At 42.6% G+C, this 25,882-nt stretch overlaps 1 protein-coding gene across 4 annotated transcripts in view; it reads left to right on the top strand.

Moving 5' to 3' along the window:
* The first annotated feature begins 2,499 nt into the window (after positions 1-2,499).
* The window catches only part of Hmgxb4 (HMG-box containing 4), a 41,612-nt gene continuing 18,229 nt past the window's right edge, over positions 2,500-25,882 (top strand). Inside the window, exons 1-5 of one of the 4 annotated variants that reach the window (XM_038313325.1) lie at positions 2,500-2,554; positions 7,681-7,785; positions 8,368-8,516; positions 8,622-8,700; positions 9,466-10,418. In XM_038313325.1, coding sequence (XP_038169253.1) covers positions 7,755-7,785; positions 8,368-8,516; positions 8,622-8,700; positions 9,466-10,418 — 1,212 coding nt within the window. In that variant the 5' untranslated portion in view covers positions 2,500-2,554; positions 7,681-7,754. Of the gene's footprint in view, positions 2,674-7,680; positions 7,786-8,367; positions 8,517-8,621; positions 8,701-8,807; positions 8,923-9,465; positions 10,419-25,882 lie in introns of those variants that run through there. The other 3 variants (XM_038313324.1, XM_038313328.1, XM_038313326.1) reach the window with 3 other exon arrangements.

Below are 25,882 nucleotides of genomic sequence, written 5' to 3'. Positions count from 1 at the left end.
CAAACAGCTAGAGAAGTAGGGAGTGGAGAGGGGGGTGGGAGTGGGGGCACAGCATCCAGAAACCATGGGCATTCGGAGCCTTGTTTGTTTTACATTAGATAGCCCCAATTTTAAAGGATTTTTATAAAAGGCAGCCCAAGGGTATTTGGAGATCAGGCCTCAAATTATGGCCAAATGTTGGGACTCAGTGCCTACCACAATGCATCCACTGTGATAAGACTCTTGAGTCAAAAAACAGAGGGGTGTGAAAATTTCGTGGACAGATGTCTCCATCCCAAGGAATCCCACTGGGCTCTGGCACAGGCCGTGGCTTCAACAGACTACCTGACACAAATGTACAGGCCCTGGGCCCTAGGGGCATATACTTGAAAATGGGGAACTCCTCAGGCGGTGGTGGTGCACACCTTTAATCCCAGCACTTGGAAGGCAGAGGCAGGCGGACCTTTGTGAGTTCGAGGCCAGCCTGGTCTACAAGAGCTAGTTTCAGGACAGGCTCCAAAGCTACAGAGAAAGCCTGTCTCGAAAAACCAAAAGAAAAAGACAGGAAGGAAGGAAGAGAGGGAGGGAGGGAGGGAGGGAGGGAGGGAGGGAGGGAGGGAGGGAGGAAGGAAGGAAGGAAGGAAGGAAGGAAGGAAGGAAGGAAGGAAGGAAGAAAAAAGAAGAAGCCATCTTAGCCTGGGGAAGAGCACAGGAAACAAGGGCATTTTCCAACAGGTAGCCCTGGGCCAGTGGGAAGAAAACAGCCCTCTTTGTGGGACCTCCAAATGTCAAGTTGTTTTTGTTGTTTTTTTTTTTTTTTTCAGCCCAATAAGCCTCTCTGTCAATGCAATAATCCAAATCAGACCAAATTAAATTAGAAAAAGGCCAGGTTTAATGGATGCCAGCGCTCCCAGGTGGCCCTCCGGAAAACACAAAGGGGGGGGGGGAGAACAGGGGAGACCACCTGTTCATTCTCGGAGGGGGGGCAGTTTAAATAGCCTGTGAGAGTGGTCTTGACCCTCCCTGGGGAGAGGTCACCTTTTGGTGAGCTTTCTTGAAGTTGGAGTCTGGATTAAGGCAACTCCCAGGAGGGGGACTTGGACCTTTCCACCAAACAAATAGAAAGAAAAGAGGAAAGGATAGGAGGAGAGGGGAGGGGAGGGGAAGGGAGGGAAGGGGAGGGGAGGAAGGAAGGAAGGAAGGAAGGAAGGAAGGAAGGAAGGAAGGAAAAGAAGTGAATAAATAAGAGCTCCCCTGCATGAGTGAATAAGTTTTTCCTTTCCACCATGTGGGCTCCTGGTGTCAAAAATATACCCACTGGCTTGGTGTAAAGTGCCTTAATCTACTGAACCAATTCTCCAGTTCTGTAAACATTTAAATGAAAATTTAAGTGTGCATGTGGGGGGAAGGGGGTGACGATTTGGTGAGAAAACAAATTTACAGCGCGCCCTACAAATGTATGTTCTTCCACTTCACCTCACACAGCTAATATCCAGACATAGATGTTAAATTATAAATAAATACTGCTATTTATCTTCATGTCTTGAATGTCTACTGGGGAAAAAAATCACTGCCTTAAGAATCAGAGGAGTTGGGGGCTGGAGAGATAGATGGCTCAGAGGTTAAGAGTACTAGCTGCTCTTCCAGAGGTCCTGAGTTCAATTCCCAGCAACCACATGGTGGCTCACAACCATCTGTAATGAGATCTGGTGCCCCTTCTGGTGTATATATGTTAACAGAACATTGTATGCATAATAAATAAATCTTAAAAAAAACACAAACAAGAATCAGAAGATTTGAAGGCAAAAAGAGAACAAGGGTATTATTAGGTGACTAGGAAGGCCGGAGAATGTAGATAGGACTACGAATTTGTACAAGAGAATACAAAACTAATTGTTTTTCTAATGTTGTCTGACGTGGAGTTTTCGGGTGTTTTCTTTAGTTGGTTTGGTTTTGTGTGTTTTCAGGTGTCTGTTTTGTTTTGTATGTGGTAGAGAAGAGCATACAAATGTAACTGATAGTGAACCTGTAAGATCCAAAGTGAAGCTCCACACTTTCGGGACGGCTGTTCTATTTTCATAGATGGTCAGGGAGCTGTAAAGACTTTTTACAGAGATGATCAGGGAAGGTGTTTGAATGATTGAGTCAATCTAGTTGCCTGGTATTTTTTTATTTGTGATTTCTTTGGGGTTTTTTTTTTTGTTGTTGTTGTTGTTGTTATTGTTGTTGTTTTGTTTTGTGTTGTTTTTTACTGAAAACTGATTTGTGTGGTTTTTGTTTTGGTTTTTGTTTTTGTTTTACTGAAAACTGATTAGAAGACTTGGTAAGTGATATGTTGAGAGCGATTTTTAGCCCAAACTCGGCACTGAGCTTATTCTCAAATGCTACCGCGACCGCGCTCAGCGAGTGCCATTCGATGCACTCGACGCTCTGCGGCCGGCGCGACAGCCGCTCTGCAGTAGGAGTCTGCGCTCTGGGCTCGACTGAGGTTCCCTGGTCGCTCGCGCTTTCTCTCCTTCTCCAAGATGGCGGCGGGCGGCGGCGCTGAGGCGGGATCCGAGCGAGTCGAGTGAAGGTAGCGGCGAGCGGAGCCCCCACCAGGCCGGGCCGGACCCCCACCCCGTGGCGGCAACGGCCCCGCCCGGCCTCCGCCCACCGCTCAGGCCCCGCGACACCGTCCCGGAGGCGCCCCAGGTCCGCTACGGCCTAGCTCGGGGACCAAGCCGGGGACTGGAGTAGCGGCCGCGGCCGCCCCGGCGTAGGGGCTGGAGCGGGCCGCAGGAGGAAGGCGGCGGGAGCTGTTCAAACGGGGAAGGCGGGAAAGCTGCGGGGCCGGGAGGGGGCGTGCGGCCGCCCCGGGGACCCGCGGCCCGTGCCGCCCCTCCCCCTGCGCCGCCGTCTGGGCGCTCCGGGGCGCCGGAGGCCGCCGGGACGCGGGAACCCGGGGCTGGCGGAGCGCGGCTGCGGACCGGGGCGCGGGCAGTCTGGGGCTGTCAGGAGAGGTCCCGGGGCGGACGGGAGGGCTGGGCGCGCGGCGAGCCGGGCAGCTCCCTGCGCCGCGCCGAGGTTTGTTGAAGTAGCTGTTGGAGCAGACCTGCCTGGGTAACAGCGCGGACCCCGCAACGGTGGTCTTGGGGACTGTGCGGATAAACAATCTCGTATTGTGTGTGTTCTTTGCGTGCGACCCAATTTGAGCATGCCTTAGTTGGAGGCTCCTCCATACAGGCCCGTTTCTCCCTCCAGAACCACTACTTGTAGATTCACTTTATTTTATATCATAAAGAAGAGAAGAAATGTCTACCACCCACCCCACCCCTATTTCTAAGCTACTGGCCGATTCTGTTCCTTTGTAGCAAAGTAAATTTTAAAAACTACATCCGAAGTAAAGCCTGTTGATTGCACATGGCTTGTCAAAATTTGGATCGCTAGTCTCGTGGAACTGTGTGTTGTCAGCCAATCTGTGCAGTCAGTGGTCGTGGTTCCGCTTAATTGCATTGCAATGAGAAGATTCAATGCCCATTCCTGGCTGTGGAGATCTCTGCAGGTTCCAAAGCTGGCAGGGACTGGGAGTGCTGCATAGGTAGGTCCTTGGAAAAAGGTGTGGCAAGAATACGGAGATACTACTGATGGAAGGAAACTCACTGAAATAAGAAGAATTCACCTGCGCCGTCCTAAAGTAACAACAAAATTTCAGAAACTGTAAATAACTGGATGTGTTTCTTCCTTTGCCTGCTCGGACTGGCAATCTTGAGTTCCTGAAACAGCCATGGAGAAAACTCCCGCCTGGAGGAGACCTTCCATGCCCAGTTTACTGGGTGGATTTTATGTATTCTTTTCCAATTCTCCTATCTATTCTGGGATGGTGATACATGTTAGTGATTGCTGGAACTAAGATTACCTTCAAAAAATTATTTTCTGGAACTTTTTTTCATAGTTAGTTTGAGCTTCCAAAGTAACAAAATATGACCTCTGAAGATTTTTTTTTTCATAATTACTTGGCTATCCAAAAAGCCTGCACCTGAAGGTTGACTTGCAGTTTTACTTTCAAGTGGAACACAGCCTGCTTCTTTTTCAAATCCTGAAGAAAAACCTCAGAAGAGCCACTTCACAATTTTCAAGTTTCCTAAGCATTCACTTTTTATAATGGCATAAACAGTATTAAATAATGAGCGTTTATTTTTACTGTGTTGTCATTTCTCTGCACATTGGGGCAAACACTAGCTTTAAAATTATCCTGCCTCATGAAGTTGACAACATCGAATATTGTAAACTCCAAAATTATGGAATTCAAGAGAATGGTTTTTAGCACCTATTTTATGTTTGCCAACATTTAATGTAGCTGTTTTCTGATGTGAAAATCAAACCTAAATCTTTTTTCGTCCTTATTGACCCTCCCAGTTTGCTTCCGACCTCTGAACCCTCAATTTATCTTGGATATTATTTGAGACTTGGAAGGAATAGCAGGGGTTCATCTACTCTTGTATAAATGTTACCTAAGCTCTGCTCCCTTTCACGCTGCTGCTTGAGACGTTTTCCCCCTGGTACTGTGTTTCTCTAGTGATTCAGTTACCTGTTAATGGTCAGCCCCGATTCACGGCCCGTCCGTCTACACAGCCTATGAACTGGTCCATGGTATTTCTCAAGTTCTGGACTGCCTCACATACTGGTGAACTGGACTTGTGTTCAGGGCTCACTTGTTTTTCCCATAGACGTTTGGTCTTATATCCTGTAAAATGTTCTTCAGTATTTTTGAGAAAGTTCCAATAGCAGGCCTAACCCTACTACATAAAGCCAGCCGTCTGTGTTAAGTTGCCCTCAGGAGCATTTCCTAGTTCTATGTTCCTTTCAACATCTTTCTAAAAATCTACTAGTCTTTCACAGCAGTCAGAAAAATAACTTTTTCATGTATAGTTAAAAACCCAATCTCCCTCCTTAATTCTATTCAGTGTTCTCTAGGGGAAGCCTACACATGAGTCTCTGGGCCTACCTTTGCCTACTTTTACAAGTCTATTGGTGTTGACCAAGGACTGATGGCTGTGTTATAAGGTTAAGTAAGAGTGTCATTGAAATTTGCGGGCAAGGAGCATTGTTTCTCAGGAATTTTGTGCCAAAATTTATCTGGTGTGAAAAGCCTAAAATTGCAGTTCAAGCTTTTCTACTTGGTGTCAGTCTGTGAAAGGCAAGGTGTCCTATATGGCTTTCTAATAAACTTGTCCTTCTGTATTAGTGAGAAGATTGCCATTGTTTGAGAAAGATCTCTCTAAATAGCCCTGGCTGCCCTAGAACTCGCTATGTAGACCAGGCTGGCCTCAAATACACGAATCTACTTGCTTCTCCCTTCTGAATGCTGGCATTAAAAGTGTGCACCACCTGGCGATAATTGCCCTTTTTAAATGAATGAATATCATTCCCAGTGACCCACCTTCACTCCCTTTTAAGTCCTCACCAATGTGTGGGAAGCAAAAGACAGTATCTAATTAAGAAACTTGAGTAATTAAATGCCCGAACAGGAAAAACTGAATGTCTCTTCACATTCTTACATGAGGCCTGACCCTACATTCTCACCCTTTCTTTCATGTAAAGGCCCTTTGAGCAAGCAGTATGCAGACTCTCAGAGTAATCCCGTTCATGTTTGTTCACTCTTGGTTTCCTTACCTGGAGCAAATGCACTGCTCGCTTCACGTGTTCTATTTCTTAGACTTAGAAAACCTTGGCAATGCTTTTCCTCTTCGTGTTTTCAACTCTGGCCTAGCTGTGCATCGAATTTATGTGGCTTTAGAACAAAAAAAAATTTATTGTCGTTTTGTTTTTGAGACAGGATGATCTTACTTTGAAGCCCTGGTCAGCCTGGAACTCATGTAGACCAGATTGGACTGAGATTAAAGGAGTTAAAGGCGTTCACCACCACACTCCACTAAATAAAAATTCTGAACTGTTAAATTTTGAAACTTTCCCCTGTTAATTCAGTTAATGTTTCCATCCTCCCAAAATATATGCTGTTTTCTCCATACCAAGCTAAGGGGCTTAGTCGTCTGTAATCCTCAATAATGAGTAGTCCTAAATCCATTTATAATAATGAACATAAAAATAAAATTAAATTACCAATTAGATTAACTTCTAAGCATTTGACTGACTAAATGAAAACATTTTCAAAATAATTATCATTTTAAATATTTTGCAAAGAAGTGAGTTCTGGGCCAACCAGAGCTACATAGTGAGTCCCTATCTCAAACCAGAGAGAGGGAGAGAGAGAGAGAGAGAGAGAGAGAGAGAGAGAGAGAGAGGAGAGAGAGAGAGAGAGAGAGAGAGAATTCTGCAAAGATTTTCTGTCCTAAAGGTAATTTAAGGATTTTACTTTACAGTGTGCAGTCTGTAACTGCCACCTTCAAAGTCAATGTGGACATCTAAACTTGACTATCCCAAAATGCTTTATAGCAGTGGTGCTCAGCCTTCCTATTGTTGTGACCCTTCAGTACAATTCCCATCTTATGGTGATTTATAACCATAAAATTATTTTCATTGCTACTTCATAACTGTGATCTTGCCCCTGGCATGAATCATAATGTAAATCTGTGGTTTTGATAGTCTTATATGACCCCTGTGAAAGAATTGTTTGACACCCCCCCAAAGGGGTCACAACCCACTAGTTAAGAACCACTGCTTTACCATGTGTGGTGGCACGTCTTTAATCTCAGTCCTCGGGAGACAAAGGCAGGCAGATCTCTGTGAGTTCGAGGCCATCCTGGATACAGAGTGAGTTCCAGGACAGCCAAGGCTACACAGCAGAACCCTGTCTCCAATCCTCCCCCTCCCCCCAAAAAAAGAACCACTGCTTTAAGTACTACAATATTTAGAACTGATGACACACATGTTTAATCCCAGTGCTTAATAGGCAGATCTCTGAACCAGTCTGGTCTACATAGTGAGTTCTGGACCAGCTGGGGTTACATAAGGAGACCCCTGTCTCAACAAAACCCAGTACTTAGAACTTTTAAATTATAGTGCTTATAAATTAGTGAAAATCTTAATCATAATTTCATTATCAATTGATAAATGGCAATTCTCCATGCTACTTTCTAGCCTAACAAAAAAAACTTGCTAGTGTTGGAAGTTTCCATATAGCCAACAAATGTGAGAAGTATGCCCATTTTCATACTTCAGTGAATTTGAACAAGTTCATAAAGCCCAGCAGAATGCAAAGCTTTAAAAATTATTAATATCTGTATGTATTCTGTTTAAATTACAACACAACAGATTCTGTTGGCTCACCAGTCATGAATAGGATTTTGTGGTCCTCTGGTATTTGATATTCTCTGTCTTCCTAGGCATCTGGCTTCATCTGTGCATCCTGTGACCATGGTTGAACCCTTGCCTCTGACTTAATGTCAGTTTCCACCCTGTCTCAGTGTCATTAGTCCTGTTGGCATTCCAGAAATTCTCAATTAATTTTGGAAGTTTTTTAATCTAAGAAGTGTTTTATATATTTCTTCATATGTCAACTTTGATACATGAATTAAATCCAGTTAAGCTTAGCATCCTCTCTGCAAGTTCAGCTCCAATATATGCACAGACTGTGGAGGTGACAAGACACTCCTGTGTTCCTTCCAGTCAGCCCTTGGATTACTTGGAATTTCCACCTGGAAGGTTGCTTCTCCACAGTGATTTCACATTACAGGAAGGTTTTCCTTCTTTGTTCCTCAGACCTTGTCCTGTAGACGGGAAGGAGCCTGGACACAGTGACACAACACATTCTCAAAGGCCCTGCAAGGACCACCATGGCTTATGATGACTCCATGAAGAAAGAAGGTATGACCCCTTACTCAGAAGCATTCCAAAGGGCATAACCTCTTCATTCCCTGCAGTCCATGGATGTAGAGACCAAGACTGGGCACCACAGCCTCCATCATTCCCAGACTGGGCCCATGGAAATGAAAACCAGGACAGGGGTTCCTACACCAGAGTCTGAAATAAGAGTCTTTTAGTTTATTGGGGTGATCCCCACAGCACTCTTAGTCCTTGCCAGCTCCAGTGTGCATGAGTCTGGGACTAGGAATCTCACACTGGACTCCCACAGAGCAGCACAGCACATGAATCCTTACCCTTTTCAGCTTTCCCTCGCAAGTCTGTGTCTACCTGCCAAATCACCACTAAGAAACCATATCTGAGGACGCACAGTGGGCGTTTGCATAGCATGGAAGCATTGTGTTTTCGGGTTTGAGTCTTGTGTTTGAAGCCAGGTCATCAGAAGTCATCTTGGCACTCTGGGGTTAGCCGTGCATTTCACTGGCTGCACTGAGATGTAACTTGAACTTGGAAATGGGACTGTTGCATTTATGTTTCTTATGTGCTTTAGTCATTTCCATTCCTAAATGAACCTGTGCTTCCCAGATTGCTTTGATGGTGATCACAGCTTTGAAGACATAGGACTTGCAGCTGGCCGAAGCCAACGAGAAAAGAAACGGTCTTACAAAGACTTCTTAAGGGAAGAAGAAGAGGTTGCTGCACAGGTCAGGAGTTCCTCCAAGAAGAAGTCAAAGGTCAGTTCCAGGTGTCTTTTCAAAGCCAGGATCCCAGGAGAGCAGCTCCAAACCGTTACCTCGCCATCTTATTGCTCGCCAATTCTTCTCCCTCTTTAACCACAGGACAGTGACTTGTTCTTCTTGGGGACGGACACACACAGGAAGAAGAGGAAGTACTCCCCTGATGATTACTACTATGGAGGTGAGAATGGGAATGGGCTGCAGGTGGGATATGCACATCTCTGGTTCTTTGAGTCGGGGTAGGGGAAGGGATCCCAGATATTGCTGACTCAGTGGCCTATTTAACAGGACAGTGGTTCTTGTTCTGAGTGCCGATAAACCAGTGTGAAGGAGGAGAGAGGTGGAGGGCTGGTATTTTGGAGGATTCAGCATAGAAGAACAGTCTTCATTTGTGATAAACAAGGTACCAGGTTCCTTCTCCCCTGAATCATCCACTTATCTATGCCATTGTTATTTAGCATCCCTTTGCCAAATGCAATCCTTGGGCCCTCTGTATATCTATGGGGCATTTCTCAGCCAGCATATATCCATGCACAAAACCCATTTTCTTAGCTGTGCTCTACATGTAGCTGATGAGACTAACCTCTCACTAGAATGAGTTTGTCCTCAGCACAAGAACCAGTGACACTCCATCTGCAATCTAATCTAGATTGTAACTACCCTTAATCCCACAGCTCTGTTTGCTGTATGCTTTCTCTGTCTCTTGTGAAGACTCAAGGAAGAGAATCAACTTTAGCAGCAAGAATGGTCTCGAGAGCCAAAGGCTGAATCTACCAAGCCAAGAAGTACATGGGGGTTCTGAATGTTAGGAACCAAAGTACCTCCCTTCAAAATCGCTCCTATTAGCCTTTTCCTCATGCCAGTTGGGTGTTTTTTTGTTGAGAGAGAACACTTGATAGAAGTTACTTCCAGTCCTGTTGACAGTACTTCTCTTGATTGTTTCTAGACTTTTCGTCTTTGGAATCATCACAGAAGAAAAAGAAAAAATCCAGCCCACAATCTGCCGACACAGCAATGGACCTGTTGAAAGCCATCACCTCCCCATTGGCAGCAGGTGCCAAGTCCTCCAAGAAAGCAGGGGAGAAGTCCTCCAGTTCTTCAAGCCATTTGGAGAGCAGAAAGGAACACCATAAGAAGAAGGGCAACGGAAGCAGTGGGGAGCTCTCCTTGGAGGATAGCAGTGCCCACAAACCCAAAAAAATGAAGCCACTCTATGTGAACACAGAGACACTGACTCTTCGGGAGCCTGATGGCTTAAAGATGAAACTTATTCTTTCACCAAAGGAGAAGGGAAGCAGCTCAGTGGAGGAGGATGCTTTTCAGTACCCTGCCCAACAGACTTCTCTGAAAAAGTCCTCCAAGAAATTGGCTCGGGACGAGCCAGGTGCTTTACTCCTAGGACACGAGCTACAGAGCCTCCTGAAAACAGCCAGGAAGAAGCACAAGTCCTCCTCAGACTCACATTCGTCTCCTGGCCCAGAAGGCTGTGGATCTGATGCCTCCCAGCTTCCAGAACCCCACAGTGCTAACCTCGATATTACAGGGCTTGACCCTATGCTAGTAGACTCGGAGTCGTCCTCTGGTGGGGAACTGGAAGCCGGTGAGCTGATCATAGATGATTCTTACCGGGAAATCAAGAAGAAGAAGAAGTCAAAGAAGAGCAAGAAGAAGAAGGACAAGGACAGACACAAGGAGAAGCGGCACTCCCGTACCAAGAGAAGCTCAGGGCTGGCGGCCAGCACTGCCCGAGAGCATGGCACTGCTCGGGAGCATTTGGTGACACCCAGCCCTGCCCCCAGTATCCCCACCCTACCACTTCCTGCTCTCCACTCAGATGGACATGGAGAGAAAAAAAAGAAAAAGGAAGAGAAGGACAGAGAGAGAGAGAGGGGAGAAAAGGTAAGGAGAAGGGGTCTTCATGAAACAGGTTTTCCCTGAGTTGGAAGTCACCTTGAGCCAAGTCATTGTTGATCTGATGGGATGGCACAAACAGTAAATTATTACCAATGGCTAGATTTGTCTGGGGCAAAAGTGGCAGCAGTGTAATTATTCCTGGCTTTTCTCCCCAGTTTGTTGATCAAACACCATCATTCTTAAAAGTCCTAGAAGCATCTATACCCATTTCTTTCCCTTAGCACCCACTGTCTGCCAGGGTAGTTGAAAAATGTGCAAAGGTACCCTTTTGGTCATCTTGGAGGAGATTTTCTAAACTAAAATGACCCATGTTATGAGCTGACATGTGGGTTACTGAGAACTGAGCCCGTGTCCTCTGTAAGAGCAGTCTGTATTCTTAATGGCTTATCATCACTCCAACCCAAGACAGTTCTTGTCCTTGGGGAACTCCCTGTCCATTGGAGAGATGGGAGTGAGAAATCAGTCACCTCACCACTTGGGAAGGTTTCCAGCAGATGTATTTTAGGAACTGGTAAAACAGATTGACCCTGTTATCAAATAATACCTATTTTTGTTAGGAACTTGTAGACTCAGCTGGGTGCGGTGGCCCATTCAGGTAACTCCAACACTAAGGAGGCTGAGGCAGGAGAGCAGGAGACCAGCTTTGGTAGCAGGGGGTGGGAGGTAGGGTGGGGGTGTTCCAAAGATGATGTGTGGAGGGAAAGGAGGAGAGGAGATGGTCTGAAGGTGAATTGTGATGGGGCTGCCTTTTTGGTTTTTCGAGATTGGGTTTCTGTGTTACAGTCCTGGCTGTCCCACTTAGTAGACCAGGCTGCGATCTGCCTGCCTCTACCTCCCAAGGGCTGGGATTAAAGGTATGTGCCACCACCATCCAGCAAGAATACAACATTTAAACTCTATAGTTGCACATAGGATTAAATGGGAGAAAAGATATGTGTGAACTGAGGTGTACCTTTAGACCAGGGCTTGAGGAAGCTAACGTTGACCTTGACAATAAGCACCAGCCTCTCCTTGCAAGAGGAAAGAATAAGAATTTTTAGCAAGCCCCTGAGGAAATGAAGAATTGTCTAAGTGCCTGACCTTGGGAAAAGGACTTTGGGGGAGGGGAGATCAGATGTTTCATTATAGAATATATTGTAGTTTTTTGTATGACTTAGTTTACCCAAATAGCTAAAGCTTAAGAGTGAGCAAAGATGGAGCTAGATAAACTGTGAGCCTTAGTAGACCTTCAGAAGGTATATATCAAATATACCTTATTTATCAAGCATACATTACTCATCCAAATTTTGTGGCAGCTTAGTGTTGACTTGTGTGGGAATAGACAGTTATCGTGCTATCTGGTTCCATAGTGGTGGGAATTTTCTTTTTCTTAAAACAATTTATTTTTATTTTATGTGCATTGGTGTTTTGCCTTCATAAAATGTCTGTGTGTCTGTGTGAGGGTGTCAGAGCCCCTGGAACTGGAGTTACAGACAGTTGTAAGCTGCTTTGTGGTTGCTGGGAATTGAACCCTGGTTCTCTGGAAGAGCTGTCTTAACTGCTGAGCCATCTCTCCAGCCCAATGTGGTGGGAATTTTTTCCAAACAGGACAATCAGGGCTACACAGAAAAACACTGTCTTGAAAACAAAACAAAAGAGGGAGGGAAGGAGAGAGGAAAAAGGAAGGAAGAAGAAAACAGAAAAGGCAGATGTGGTAACAGGCACTTGGAAAGAAGAGCAGGAGAATCAAGTTTAGGCCAGCATATTTTGCTATACAGCAAGACTGTCTCAAAGTTTAAAATAAAGTGAAAATAATTTGGGAATGAGAATTTTATCTCTGTCTATAAAGAGTAGGTTGTAAGTTATTTTCTCCACCATCCAGTGTGTGTGTGTGTGTGTGTGTGTGTGTGTGTGTGTGTGTGTGTAAAAGCCATACCTTGGATCCAAGAGTCATTGTGAGCACAGATCTGGATATGGTAGGTTTTTGTTTGTTTATTTGCAGATTGTTTAATGAAATCCGGGTTGATATTCTGTGTATGATTTTATTATCATAAACCCTGCTGGCCTTGCACTTGAGATGATCCTTCTACCCACCCACCTCAGGAGTGCTGGGATTATAGATGTGTACCATCATGGCTAGATTCAACTTGTATGTCATTAACTTGAATTGAACATTAGTTTTCAATGATGTTTCCTTGTCTTTCCTTTTGCTATAATAATTTATTGACCACACTGCGAGGTAGCAAGGTCAAGCTTTAACAAGATCATCACTTACCTACTGACCTTTTTTTATTTTTTTTCTTACATAAAAATTACATAGGGCAAAATGCTCATTTGGAAAGTAAACCATTTTATGATTTTTTTTTTTTTTGACAAATGCACAGACTGACCTTTAAGCTATCTAGACATCACCATCATTCCTGAGAGTTCCTTCACCCAGTGCCAAACTTTCCTCACCTTGGCTTTTCCATTCCCTTCTTTTCTGTTAAATCTGACATCATCCTTGGTGCCTTTCTTTTATCTGTCTGTCAGGCAGGTGAGTATGTAGATAAAATAGTATTGAAAACGTAGAAAGGGGTCAGAGTGTGGAGAATCTCTTAAATGGAAAAAAAGGCAGCTAACTGGTTTCTAAGGCACGCATTGGTATGTTCTCTGTGGCAGTTTGACAATGAAATGGCAGAGCTGTACAAGAACAGGTAAATTAGGACGGAACAGCTAACAGATAGGGATTGCAGCAGTGGAGGACACTGATAGGACCCTGAGGAGAGAGAAGGAATAGATTCAGGAGACTGAGGGAAATGTGAATAAGATCTTACCAGTGGGAAGCTGCAAATAGCTGAAGTATAAAGTGGGAAATGGTTTTATTTTGAATAGAATCATTTATTCAACAGATGTTTATGATGTATATATAATGTTTCTTAAACATGACGTAGACATAGAATTCCCAATGAAGTTTAAAATGTATCTTTTCCTGAACTTTTGTATAAAAAAATAACTGTCCTCAGGGGAAGTAGCTGGAAAAGTAAAGGAAGTCACTTGTCACCAAGCTTAAACTACCTGAGTTTGATCTCTGGGGCCCACATGGTAGAAGAGAACTGAGTCCTGCAAGTTTTCCCGTGACCTCTCTACTGCAGCACTGTCATGCACATCCACATACGTACATGCTCAATAAATACATGTCTGAAAAGGGACATTAAATCAGGGAGGGGGGCTGGAGAGATGGCTCAGCTGGTTAGCACACTTGAATCTCTTGCAGAGAACTTGCTCTTGGTTCCCAGTATCCTTACCTAGGTGGCTCACAATTGCCTGTAACTCCAGCACAGGGAATCTGACATTTTCTGGAGACTTTGTGTGCCTGCACATGCACATGCACACATACACATAAAAAAGATAAGTTGAGGGAAAAGTTCATCCAGAAATAGGAAAAGTGCTTTGGGTATGCTCCCTCAGTCTGAAATGAGTGGACACTGTGTGGCCACCTGGTAGGAGTGCTAAAACTTCAGTGACCTACTTCACCTTAGATTCTGTGGTGGACTGTAGCAAAAATAAAGATGAGAAGAATAGTTAGTTTGACGGATGGTAATTTTCATTGAGATTTTGAGAAACAAGCATCAGGATATTTAACATAGGTGAGTGGGTCCTTAGAAGTAGGGTGAGGCCAGAAATGACTCAGCTGATACAGTTACTTATGGAGGAACCTGACAACCTGAGTTCGACCCAAGGGGCAGGTGTTGGGTGGAAAGAGAGAAATGACACATACAGGTTGTCTTCTGACTTTCATGTACACAGCAGGACATACGTTATCCCCCAGATAAATGTAATTTAAAAGTCTATTTTAACCACAGAAGCCGTGTAATGTTAGACAAGTTCTGTAACTTGTGAAGGGTAACAGCTCTACTTCACGTAGTGCTGTTGAGGATTATTAAGTAAAATGATTCATGTAAACTCACTTGGGGTCTGCCTCAATTATGTTTTAGGTGTTTTAAGGGGGTGTTGCTGCCCCAGTGACAAGCCTTAGGTGTCTTAGGAGCTACTATCTCAAGTCATTTCCAGACTCAGCAGCTCCTGCATTTCTTTGGGTCATGATGGTGCCTACAAAAAAAGGTTATTTTCTGGGATTGCTATGATACAAATCAAAACAAGTACCACATCGAAAGCCTCAAGGAAAGGGCTCAAGAAACGGTCATTTTTATTTCCAAAAACTTTAGGTTCAGGCTGGAGAGATGGCTCAGAGGTTAAGAGCATTGCCTGCTTTTCCAAAGGTGCTGAGTTCAGTTCCCAGCAACCACATGGTGGCTCACAACCATCTGAAACGGGGTCTGGTGCCCTCTTCTGGCCTGCAGGCACACACACAGACAGAATATTGTATACATAATAGATAGATAGATAGGTAGGTAGGTAGGTAGGTAGGTAGGTAGGTAGGTAGGTAGATAGATAGATAGATAGATAGATAGATAGATAGATGAATAAATAAATATTTAAAAAAACTTTAGGTTCAATCCCTAGCACTGCAAAAACCACTTGAACATTGAGAACCAGCAACCTTTAGGAACTTTGTCTTTGCTATAGCTTGCTTTATGGCTAGCTTTCAGTAAATGCTAGTTGTTAAAATTATCATCCAGTCAGGGGGCAATGGAATGCATAACCCAGAATTTGGGAAAATAGTTGAAACTAGAATAAAAACCAGGTGATTATGTAAGTGTATGAATGGGGAAAAATAGATGCCATTAGCCTGGTAAGTACTTGTATACAAGAAGGAAGTGAGGGAGTTATAACTCACTTTGAGTCCTGCTTTCTATGAAATAGCAGAGAAGTTGTATAATAATGTCTTGATTTCCAATTAAGGCTAATCACATTAGGATAGAAGTTTTCTTTTAAAAAAACTTTTATTATAGTCATTTATTTATTTGTCTGTGGGGGGGACAGGAAGGTGGAGGGCGCCAGCATACTTATTAATCCACTGATAAACTAAATTCTAAGATACAGTTGACCTAGGACAGTGCTGTGTAAGTTATTCCTCTGGTTAAACCAAGGCTGAATAACAAACAGGAATAAATGGTAAGAATTACTATCTGTTTAGTTACTGCATGTGCCAGTCTTTCTTTTTATCTATCAGTCATCAGTCATGATTGATCAGTATCATCAACACAGAGCTCTTAACTCTGCCTATAATCCTTCCACTATACATAAAACTTTTGTACATGGCTACTGAGCACCTTATTAGTTTTAGTGCTGTGTTTTCTTCTACTTTTGCTGTGCTAGGGAACCAAACCCAAGACACGTATGTTTAGAATATAACTCAGCTCTGTAGATGTCACTTGTCATCTTTGTTCTGCAGAAACCTAAATCTACTTTGATACCGCTTAGTCACTCGTTTTACATATTGGGTTAAGCACAGAGACTTTGTTTTGTTTTGTTTTGTTTTGTTTTGTTTTGTTTTCGAGACAAGGTTTCTCAGTAGCTATAGAGCCAGTCCTGGAACTCACTCTGGAGACCAGGCTGGCTTTGAACTCTCAGAGTTCCGCTGGGATTAAAGGCGTGTGCCACCACCGCCCAGCAAGCACAAAGACTCTTAAAAATGATGTGTGTGACACATGCAGATGTGTGTTGTTACAGGTGACACGGTGCACATGTGAAGGTCAAAGTACAGCTTTCAGGAGCTCATGGTGACTGCTCTTGTGTATCTAATACCTCGCTTCAGGGAACCAGGGTCGGCATGGCTTGTTTGTTTGGAGGGAAAAAAGTAAGAAATGAAGTAGAATTGCAAAAGTAGGTGTTATAAATATTTCCAGGAATCCACAGGATTTCATCACAGAGGGTCATGATCAGTGAAAGGAATGAGAGAGATCCTAGGGCACTCTGCTATTCCTTTATTCTTAAAAGAAAGACTCAGCACCCAGCCCCTTCACTTACAGAAGTGTGATGAGGCTAAGGTGGGATAGTAGTGCTCCCTGTACTCTATCCTCTTCTGTACACTACTGAGACTCCAGTGTACATTGAGTACAGATGTATTCAGCGCTGTATAGTGCCAGGCACTTGCCTGATACCAAGGACACAGAGAGGAATAAGATGGTGTCTGCAGCCAGGCGTGGCGATGCATCTTTGTGGAAGGTGTCATCAGAACCAAACCTTAAAGCCATGTAGGAATTAATAGGTGGAAAAGAGGAGCAAGCACTTTGGTCGGGGACAGAAAAATATAGGTGAAGATGCTGAGACATGAGTGTCTTCATGTTGAGAGGAACCCAAAGTCTACATACATGAAAAGAAGCCAACAGAAGTTTTGAGTTTGGTTTTGGCTTTTGAGACAAGGTCTCTCGGTGTACCTCTATCTATCCTGGAACTAACTATTCCAGGCTGTCCTCAAATTCACAAAGATCCACCAGTCTCGGCCTCCCAAGTGCTGGGATTAAAGACATGCACCACCATGCCAGCCTGAAGCTAGTAGAAATTTACAGTGTACTTATAGAAGGCAAGAATAGGATCAGTGTGAGGCCTGCCTTTTATGAAAGGAGAGGGAGAGCTGAGTGGGTATTAAATCACAGTCCCAGGATTACTTAATATGCTGTAGGTACAGAACATGGAGTACTTAATGTGCTGTAGGCATTGAGGTTTGTAATGCTAATTTTATCTGTGGTAGGCCCTTGAACTTTCCACTGGGATCCAAGGAAGTCTGGATACCCCACACCCTCCAGTCTCACAACATAAGGGACATGAAATAACCTGCACAGAATGCTACCCTATTAATTGCATAGCAGGAATTTAGATTCAAGTTTTTCAGAATTTGGATCTGTGTTCTTTCTAATGTACTTTCAGGGGTTTGTTGTAAGAGCAATGGAGAATAGTGTCCATTTAAAACCATTTCCACTGAATTGAAGGTTTAGTGTGAAGCCCTAACTAACCTCCTTGCAGTCTTTCTTTCCCTTCAGTTAGATTTGGGTTATCAGTCAAGTGGATCAGACAAGGGTAGGATACCAGTGTGTCCCGGAAGCCAGCTCATGTATTCACAGGCTAGCCTTCCGGCCTCTAGTCTTGTACTCTGGCTCTCAGGTCAGCAAAGCTTAAATGGGTCTAGTTGTCTTAAGTGTCTCCTTTCTAGCCAGTGTCAACACTGGCTACAGTAGAGATATTGTCCCCATCAGTCACATTAGGGAAATGAGAGGATTTGATTCCCACTTTTCCTTCCTAACAGAAGAAAGCTAACTCTGCATATGTGCATGCTATTTCTGTGTCCATGTATGTTCACGTGCCTGTGAGTATGTGCTAGAAATTGAACACTTGCATTTCACTGGCCTGGCAAGCACTTTACTGAGCTACTCTGCAAACCCCCAATTTTAAGATTCATAACCTTTGTTTTGTTGAAACTGACTCTTAAATTACCATCACGAAGAGGGATTTTCATCCGTTTCTTGGTTGTGTAATCCAAAAAAAGTTCAACAGGATTATTAAACAAGATCAAGAAGCTGGTTTTTGAAACCTCCTATTGTGATTTGCTTCATCAAATACCAAACCACTTCTGCCTGTAACATTGCATCTAAGGACATTTAGTGAGTTTGCTTGTTACAAGTACTTTGTTTCTGGTAACTTAGTATCTAAGTTTTGAGAATGTTACCATTTTATAGACTCAGTACCTGTATCCATCTTTGATTTGCTTTGATTTGCTCTTAAGCTTGCTTTGTTTGCAACCCATGGGAGGATTGCCTGGCTTTGCATTTGGGTCTCATACAACCATTTTGTGTGGGAGAATATCATCCACCTTTCCTACATTTCTAACTGCTTGTGCTGTAGAAAATGCTCAGCCCTTCACTTGGAAATCTGAACTTTAGATCCACAGGCTGGATGTGCATCTTACACAATGGCTAGGTTCCAAATCAGCATGGCAGTTTCATCATGTAGTAGGTAGAACTTCCTGTCAAAACCCCTTGGGAAGGCTTCACTTTGAAGATGAGTAGATCCTCTGCCTACAGAGTATCTCCTAATGTAGCCTAGTTTTCTTTTTGGTGCTGTATGATGTCTGTCATTGGCATAGGCTCGGGAGCCTTAGTTTTGTTTTATTTTAACTGGTTTATGTGTATAGGTATTTTCTTGACATTTATGTCTGTGCACCATTTGTATCCCTACTGCCCACAGAGGTCAGAATAGGGAATCATACCATGGAAGTAGAGTCACAGATGGTTGTGAGCATCCATGTAGGTGTTAAGGACTTAATCAGTCAGGGTCCTCTGTCAGAACAGCCAGTGTTTTTAATGCTGAACTATCCCGGCCTCCACATACACACCAATAATTCTACAAAATATAGATTCTTAGGGTAGAATGAATGACAGGGTCATCAGCCTCTTCTCCCCAACCGCATATATCATGTGTACAAATGCCCTGATACAACCTCTGTGTGTGTGTGTGTGTGTGTGCGCGCTTGCATGTGTTTAATGGCATATGAAAGGAAGGGTCTTAGTTAAGACACATTTAGGATTGAGGCTAGAGAGTTACTCAGCAATTAAGAGGACACACTTCCCTGCAGAGGACTTGAATTCGGCTCCCCCAACTGCTTATAACTCCAGCTCCAAGGAAGCAGACAACCTCTGTTCTCCAGGGGTACTGCACATACACAGACACGTGTGCACGTATTTAAAATAAGTCTTTTCCTAATGTAGGGATGTAAGACTATTGCTAAGTAAATGAAGCCACTGAAACTCCCCAGAGCTCCCCTACAACATTGCAGTCTCGGTCACTAGAAAAATGCTGGAAATGGAACCTTTACTCTTCCTTTGTTACTTAGAATGTGTGTTGGTGTATATGCCACTAATGTGTCAGGACATTTGAACGAATTGGTTCTTCTTTCATAGTATGGTCCCCAGAGATTGAACTAGGTCATCAAGCTTAATAGCAAGTACCTTTAATATCACATATTAAACTGGAAGCCCGTATATACACACACACACACATATACATATATATACATATATACACATACATACATACACACATATACAGAGGATATTTGTATTCCCCTGATCTCCTTCAATTGTCTTACTGCCTAGCTAAGGCTTCAAGTTTTATTTTGTATAGGTATGCAAAGTATGGACAAACTTGTCATGTTCCTGATTTTAGTGGAATTACCTTCTCTCCATTTCAGTTAATGTTGGCTATGAGTTTACTGCAAACTACCCTTATTATGTTTAGGTATATCCCTAATATCTCCAGGAATTTTTTTATGAACTGTTGGATTTTGTCAAAGGCCTTTTCTGCATCTAATGAGATGATCATATCTTTTCTTCTTTCAGTTTGTTATATGGTAGATAATTTGAGGAATATTGGCATGAATTCTTTGAAAGTCTGGTAGAATTTTGTGCTAAAGACATCTAACTGTAGGCTTTGGTGGGGGGGGGGGCTTAATGACAGCTTCTGTTTCAGTAAATTTTTTTATCTCAATTTAACTTTGGTAAGTAGTATGTATCAACAAAGTTATCCCTTTCTGTTAGATTTTCTGTTAGAGTACAGATTTTTAAAGTATGTTCTTATAATTCTCTATTTTCCTCAGTGTCTGTTTTTGTCCTCCCTTTCATTTCTGATTTTGTTAATTTGAATATTCTCTTTCTGACTTTTAGTTAATTTGGATAGCGGTTTGTCAATTTTTTTTCAAAAAAATAACTTTTTGTTTTATTGATTCTTCATATTGTTTTTGTTTGTTCCCATTTAATTGATTTCAGCCCTAAGTTGATTATTTCCTGCTACCTACTCCTTTTGGATATGATCTCTTCTTTTTACTCTAGAGTTTTCAGGTGTGTTGTTAAGTTGCTAGTGTGCAATCTCTCCAATTTTTTTATATAGGCATAAAAAGTTCTATCTTAGAACTACTTTCATTGTCTCCCATAAATGTGTGTTATATTTTCATTCAATTCTAGACACTCTTTTATTTCTTTCTCTCTTTCATCTTTTCTTTGGTTTTTCAAAACAAGGTTTCTCTGTGTAACAGCACTGGCTGTCCTAGAACTTGCTCTGTAGACCAGACTTGCCTTGAACTCTGTGTGGCTCTGCCTCCTGAGTTCTGGAATTAAAAGCATGGCCTGCTACCTCCTGCTTTTATTCATTTCTTTCTTAATTTCTGTCTTGACCTATTTTTTGTTCAGTAGTGAGTTGTTCAGTTCCTATGAGTTTGTAACCTTTCTGTTGTTTCTATTGTTGATACTTAGCTTTTTTCCATGGTGGTCAGATAAGATGTAGATTGTTATTTCAATTTTGTTGCCTCTGTTGAGTCTTGTTTTATGTCCAAGTATATGGTCAATATTGCAGAAGGTTTTCATCATGTGGTGATGAAAAGAAGGTATATTCTTTTATGTTTGGATGAAATGTTCTGTAAATATATGTTAAGGCCGTTTGATTTATAACATTAGTTAGGTCTAGCATTTCTTTGTTCAGTTTTTGACCAGATGACCTGTCAGATATTAAAGTGTTCTACCGTCAGTGTGTAGGGTCAATATGTGATTTGTAATAGTTTTTTTTTTTTTTTTTTTTATTAACTTGGGTGCCTGTCTTATTTAGAGTTTATATTGCTATGAATAGACACCATGACCGTGGCAGCTCTTATAAAGGAAAACATTTAATTTCAGGTGGATGAAAAGTTTTTACGGCCCTGATAAACCTTTCCGCCAATGCAATAATCCAAATCAAACCGAATTAGGAAAAGCCCAGGTTTAATGGATGCCAGCACTCCCAGGTGGCCTTCCAGGTCTCCCCTCCCCCCAGGAAGATTAGGAAACCACAGAGAGGGGAAAGACCAAGAAGACCACGTGTTCAGTGTTTGGGGGCCATTTTCTTTCAAACCACTACAATGCCCCCTTGTGTTTGGTGCATAGGTGTTAAGAATTGCAGTGTCCTCTTGTTGGATTTTTCCTTTGAGTATGTAGTGTCCTTTCCTAGATCTTCTAATTAGTTTTGGTTTGACGTCTTATTTTGTCAGATATTAAAATGGCTATACCAGCTTGCTTCTTAGGTCTATTTGCTTGGAATATTTTTTTCCTTCCTTTTACCCTGAAGTGATGGCTATTCTTCATGTTAAGTTGTTTTTCTTAGCCAAGCGGTGGCACACTCCTTTAATCCCAGCACTCAGGAGGCAGAGGCAGGCAGATTCTGTGATTTTGAGGCCAGCCTGATCTACAAGAGCTAGTTACAGGACAGGCTCCAAAGCTATAGCAAAACCCTATCTCAAAAAAAAAAAAAAAAAAAAAAAGATATATTTCTTGTATGCAGCAGGATGGATCCTATTTTCTCATCCATTCTTTTAGTCTGTGTCTTTTTATTGGGGAATTAAGACCATTGATTTTGAGAGCTATCAATGAACAGTATTTGTCGATTCCTGTTACTTCGGGGGAGGGGGGAGGAGGAGTGGAGGGTGGTGGAGGTTGCACTTCCTCTCTTTTAATTTGCTGGTTTGCTGGTCTAGGACTATTGATTCCCTGTGTTTTCTTGGGTGTGGTTAACCTCTTTATGTTGAAGTTTTCATTCTAGTGCCACCTTTAGAGCTGGATTTTTAAATAGTTACTGCTTAAATTTGTTTCTATCCTAGAATATATCTTATTTCTTCCATCTATTGTGATTGAAAGTTTCGCTGGGCTGGCATCCACAGTCTCTTAGAGTCTGCAGCACATCTGCCCAGGCTTTTAGAGTCTTCACTGAGAAGTCAGGTGTAATTCCCAAGTCTGTGTGTGTTTTATCATTGGTCTTTTATCATTGCAGCTTTTAGTATTCTTTGTTCTGTATGTTTAGTGCTTTGATTATTATGTGATGGGGGAACTTTCTTTTCTGTTCTAATCTATTTGGTGTTATGAAAGCTTCTTATAGTTATCTCCTATAACTAGGGAATGTTAGGGAAATGATTTTATTGAAAATATTTTCCAGGCCTTTGACCCAGGTTTTTTCTTCCTCTATTCCTATTATTCTTAGATTTGTTTTCATAGTGTCCCAGATTTTCTGTTTTTAGGATTTATCATTTTCTTTGATATTTCTTCTATTGTGTCTTTTATGCCTGAGATTTTTCTTTGTCTTGTGTTGTGTTCGTGAGGCTTGCCTCTGTAGTTCCTGTTCAGGTCCTAAATTTTTCATTTCCAAAATCTCCTCAGTTTGGGTTTTCTTTATTATGTTTCTACTTTCAGGTCTTGAACTGTTTTATTTATTTCTTCTCACTGTTCTTTCATAGATTTCTTTTAAAGACCTCTATCATATTCATAAAAGCTGTTTTAAGGTCTTTTTTTGTGTGCTTCAGCTATATGGGAGTACTCAGGGCCTGCTGTGGTAGCATTCCTGGGCTCTAGTGGAGACTTACCTTCCTGGCTGTTGTTGTTGGTTGTTTTTTTGTTTTTGTTTTTTTTTTTTTTGTTTTGTTTTGGTTTTTTTTGGTTTTTTTTTTTTTTTTTGGTTTTTTCGAGACAGGGTTTCTCTGTAGCTTTGGAGCCTGTCCTGGAACCAGCTCTTGTAGACCAGGCTGGCCTCGAACTCACAGAGATCCGCCTGCCTCTACCTCCCGAGTGCTGGGATTAAAGGCGTGCGCCACCGCCGCCCGGCTTGTTGGTTGTTTTTACATAGGCATCTAAGCATCTGGGTTTGGGAAGATTGTAATTCTAGGTGCTGGTATCTGGTTTTGTACTTTTTGGCTGGGTATTTAGTTCCTTGGTTTCTATTTTCTTCCTGGTTCTTAGGAGTGTGTGGTGACTGTGTTGTCTGATAGGAAATTTTTCTAGGGTCCTGAAAGGTGTGGCAACTAGGGATTTTATGTAAAATATGTTTTTGAATATTAGAAGCTGACAGGAATGGGGAGGGGCTGGGAAGGTTCCACAGGAATGAGGAAAGTGGGGTGTTCCACCAGGGTCTGCTTAGTCTTCTAGGAATGGGGCAGAGAGTGAGCTTCAACTGTAGTAGGTCTACTTCAAAGCTGGGGGTGAGACTTGGAGGGATAGATGAAGAAAGAGGTGAAGATCTGCAGTTAGCCTACTTGTGGATTGGTTCCCAGGGAGTGTCTGCTGGAGTTGGGTCTGGAATAAGAGTGGAGAGGGGGCTGGGAGGAGAGGATCGTGTGATCTACTAGAGGAGGGGCTGCAATGGTACATGAGATCTGCCTGCCTTTGTCTCCCAAATGCTGAGAATAAAGGTCTGTAATACCTCTGCAAGTGACCTTTACTATTTACATGACAACTTTGTTAGTCCTGAGCTTTCCTTGTTTTGTGTCAAGTAGGTCAAACATTTTCACTCAGTCCCCCCCCCCCCACCACAGTTTCTACTTTTAAAAAGTTTGTATTGGCTCCCTGGATGCCACTGCTTCTATTTTTAAATATACAGAGGGAATGAGAAGAACTATTTGATTACTACTGCAACAACATAACTTGTAGACTATCACAAACATAGTGGTTTAAACCAGCATCCCTGTGTTCTCATCCAGTTCTGTGGAGTGGAAACCTAGGTTCTGTTCTTGGGATCTCACAAGACTGAAGTCAATTAATGGTTTGTGCCTCTTAAGTTCTTTGAGATAGTTTTCTTCTGTAGCCCAGGATGGCCTTGAACTAGGAATACTCTTGCTTAAGCCTTCTAAGTGAGCAGTCACCACACCTGGGAAGAAACTTCAGACTACTTTTGTAGAGCAAAATTTCTAAAGTTTTAGGCAAAACTTAGTGCCTCCAGCCCTCCAGAGGCAGGTGAATGCTGCAAGTTTGAGTCCAGCCAGGTCTACATACTGAGTTCAGGCCAGCCAGGGCGTGTACCTAGTGAGACCCCATCTCAGAAAACAAAACAAGTAAAGTTTTTTTTGGAATGACAGCAAGATTGAGAAGAAAATGTGGCCATATACCATATATTCCCTGTCCTGCCCGTGCATGGCCCTCTACTATGAGCATCCCTACCAGTATACTTATTATAGATGAATCCAGACTCAGATTGGCACATCTTCATAGTGTACATAGGTTTGTGCTGTCAGTGTTGTCCATTCTGTGAATGTGAAAAATATTCTCTCTCCTGTGGTAGCATCACAAAGTACATTTACCCTAAAATTCTCAGTTCTTCACCTGTTCACCTCACCTTTTTTTGTCTCCATATTTTGCCTTTTTCAAAACTTGTCTCTTGAATTGTACTTTGTTGTCTGGTTGAACCACAGTTCATTTGTTCACCAAGTGCAGGCTGCCTGGGTTGCTCTCAAGTTTGGGCAGTTGTGGATCAAAAGCTTCTATAGATATCATCCGTGCATCTGTTTTATATGGAGAGATGCTCTCAGCTCCAGTGGGTAAATACAAAGGAGAGTGAAGGTCTGTATGATGAGGCATATTTAGTTTATAAAAACTGCCTTAACAGTCTTCAAGCATCCCCCACCTCCACCCGCTTGCCTACACCGATTCCTCTGTAGGAGATCAGCCACTCTTATCTAGTACCCTCCCCAACCTAGCCTGCAGCAACCACTAAGCAGGGCTGTACAATAGAATCTAATGACTTTACTATTATGCTAAGTTTAAATTCCTCCCTCTAAGTTTAGAAGCCTCCTCCCCTCTAAAGTGTTCAAGAAAAGGCATTTCCATTGTTCTTCAGTGTCGTGGGCTCTTCTGTCCCAGCTTCCTCCTTTGTAGGTGGCCATCCTTACTAAAGCTGTGAACAGCTGAAATTGTCTCAGCACTTCTACTAAATCCAAAAAGAAGATTATTTCAAACATCTCCAGTTGAGAACTACTGCCACTACATATCCTTGAAGGAGCCGTCTGTATGGTCAGTGATCTGATAATGTCTCATTGTGTTTCTCTGAGAGCATGATGTGGATCCTTTTTCGTCTGTGTTCATTTTATCTTTACTAGTGAGGTGTCTTTTAGCTTCTTGACCCAGTTTATATTTACTTGTTGATTTTAGAGTTCTTTGTGCACTTTGGATAACAGTACCTGATCAGATAGGTCTTATGCAAGTGCTTTCTCGCAGTCTGTGGACTTCCATTCTTCTAATAGTGCCTTTTGCAAAGCAAAAAATTTTAAGTTTTTGGATTTGACAGTGCATCTCTTAAAAGCTGAGACAAGCATGCATCACACCCAGATTAATTTTTATTTTAAAGAAGTCCTTATCAGTTCTTTCTCTTGGGGTTTAAGCCTTTGGCATCTTATCTAAAATACCTCAGGTCATGAAGATTTTTCATGAGTTCTATCTGGCTGGTTTTTTTGGGGGGTGGGGAGGGGGCTACTTGCAGAAATTGGTTCTTTCCTCCCAGGATTAAGCTCAGGTCCTCAGGTTTGGCAACAAGTAAGCACCTTTACCCCCTAACTCCCACCCCTGAGCCATCTTGCTGGTCTTTGGCTTTGTGTTTATCTTTAAGCCTATTTTCAAATTAATTCTCTTGAAGGATATAAAGTCTGTGGGTAGGTTTTTTTGTTTTGTTGTAGTGGTGACCTTCCCCCACCCTGCACCCCACACTCCCCCAGCTTGTAATTATCTAGTGGTTCATTTAAAATATTGTCTTTT

The sequence above is a fragment of the Arvicola amphibius genome, chromosome 15 (genome assembly GCF_903992535.2).
Source record: "Arvicola amphibius chromosome 15, mArvAmp1.2, whole genome shotgun sequence".
NCBI classification, from domain to species: Eukaryota; Metazoa; Chordata; class Mammalia; order Rodentia; family Cricetidae; genus Arvicola; species Arvicola amphibius.
The sequence above is the reverse complement of the archived record's forward strand: the minus strand, read 5'-3'. Positions and strand labels throughout refer to the sequence as shown.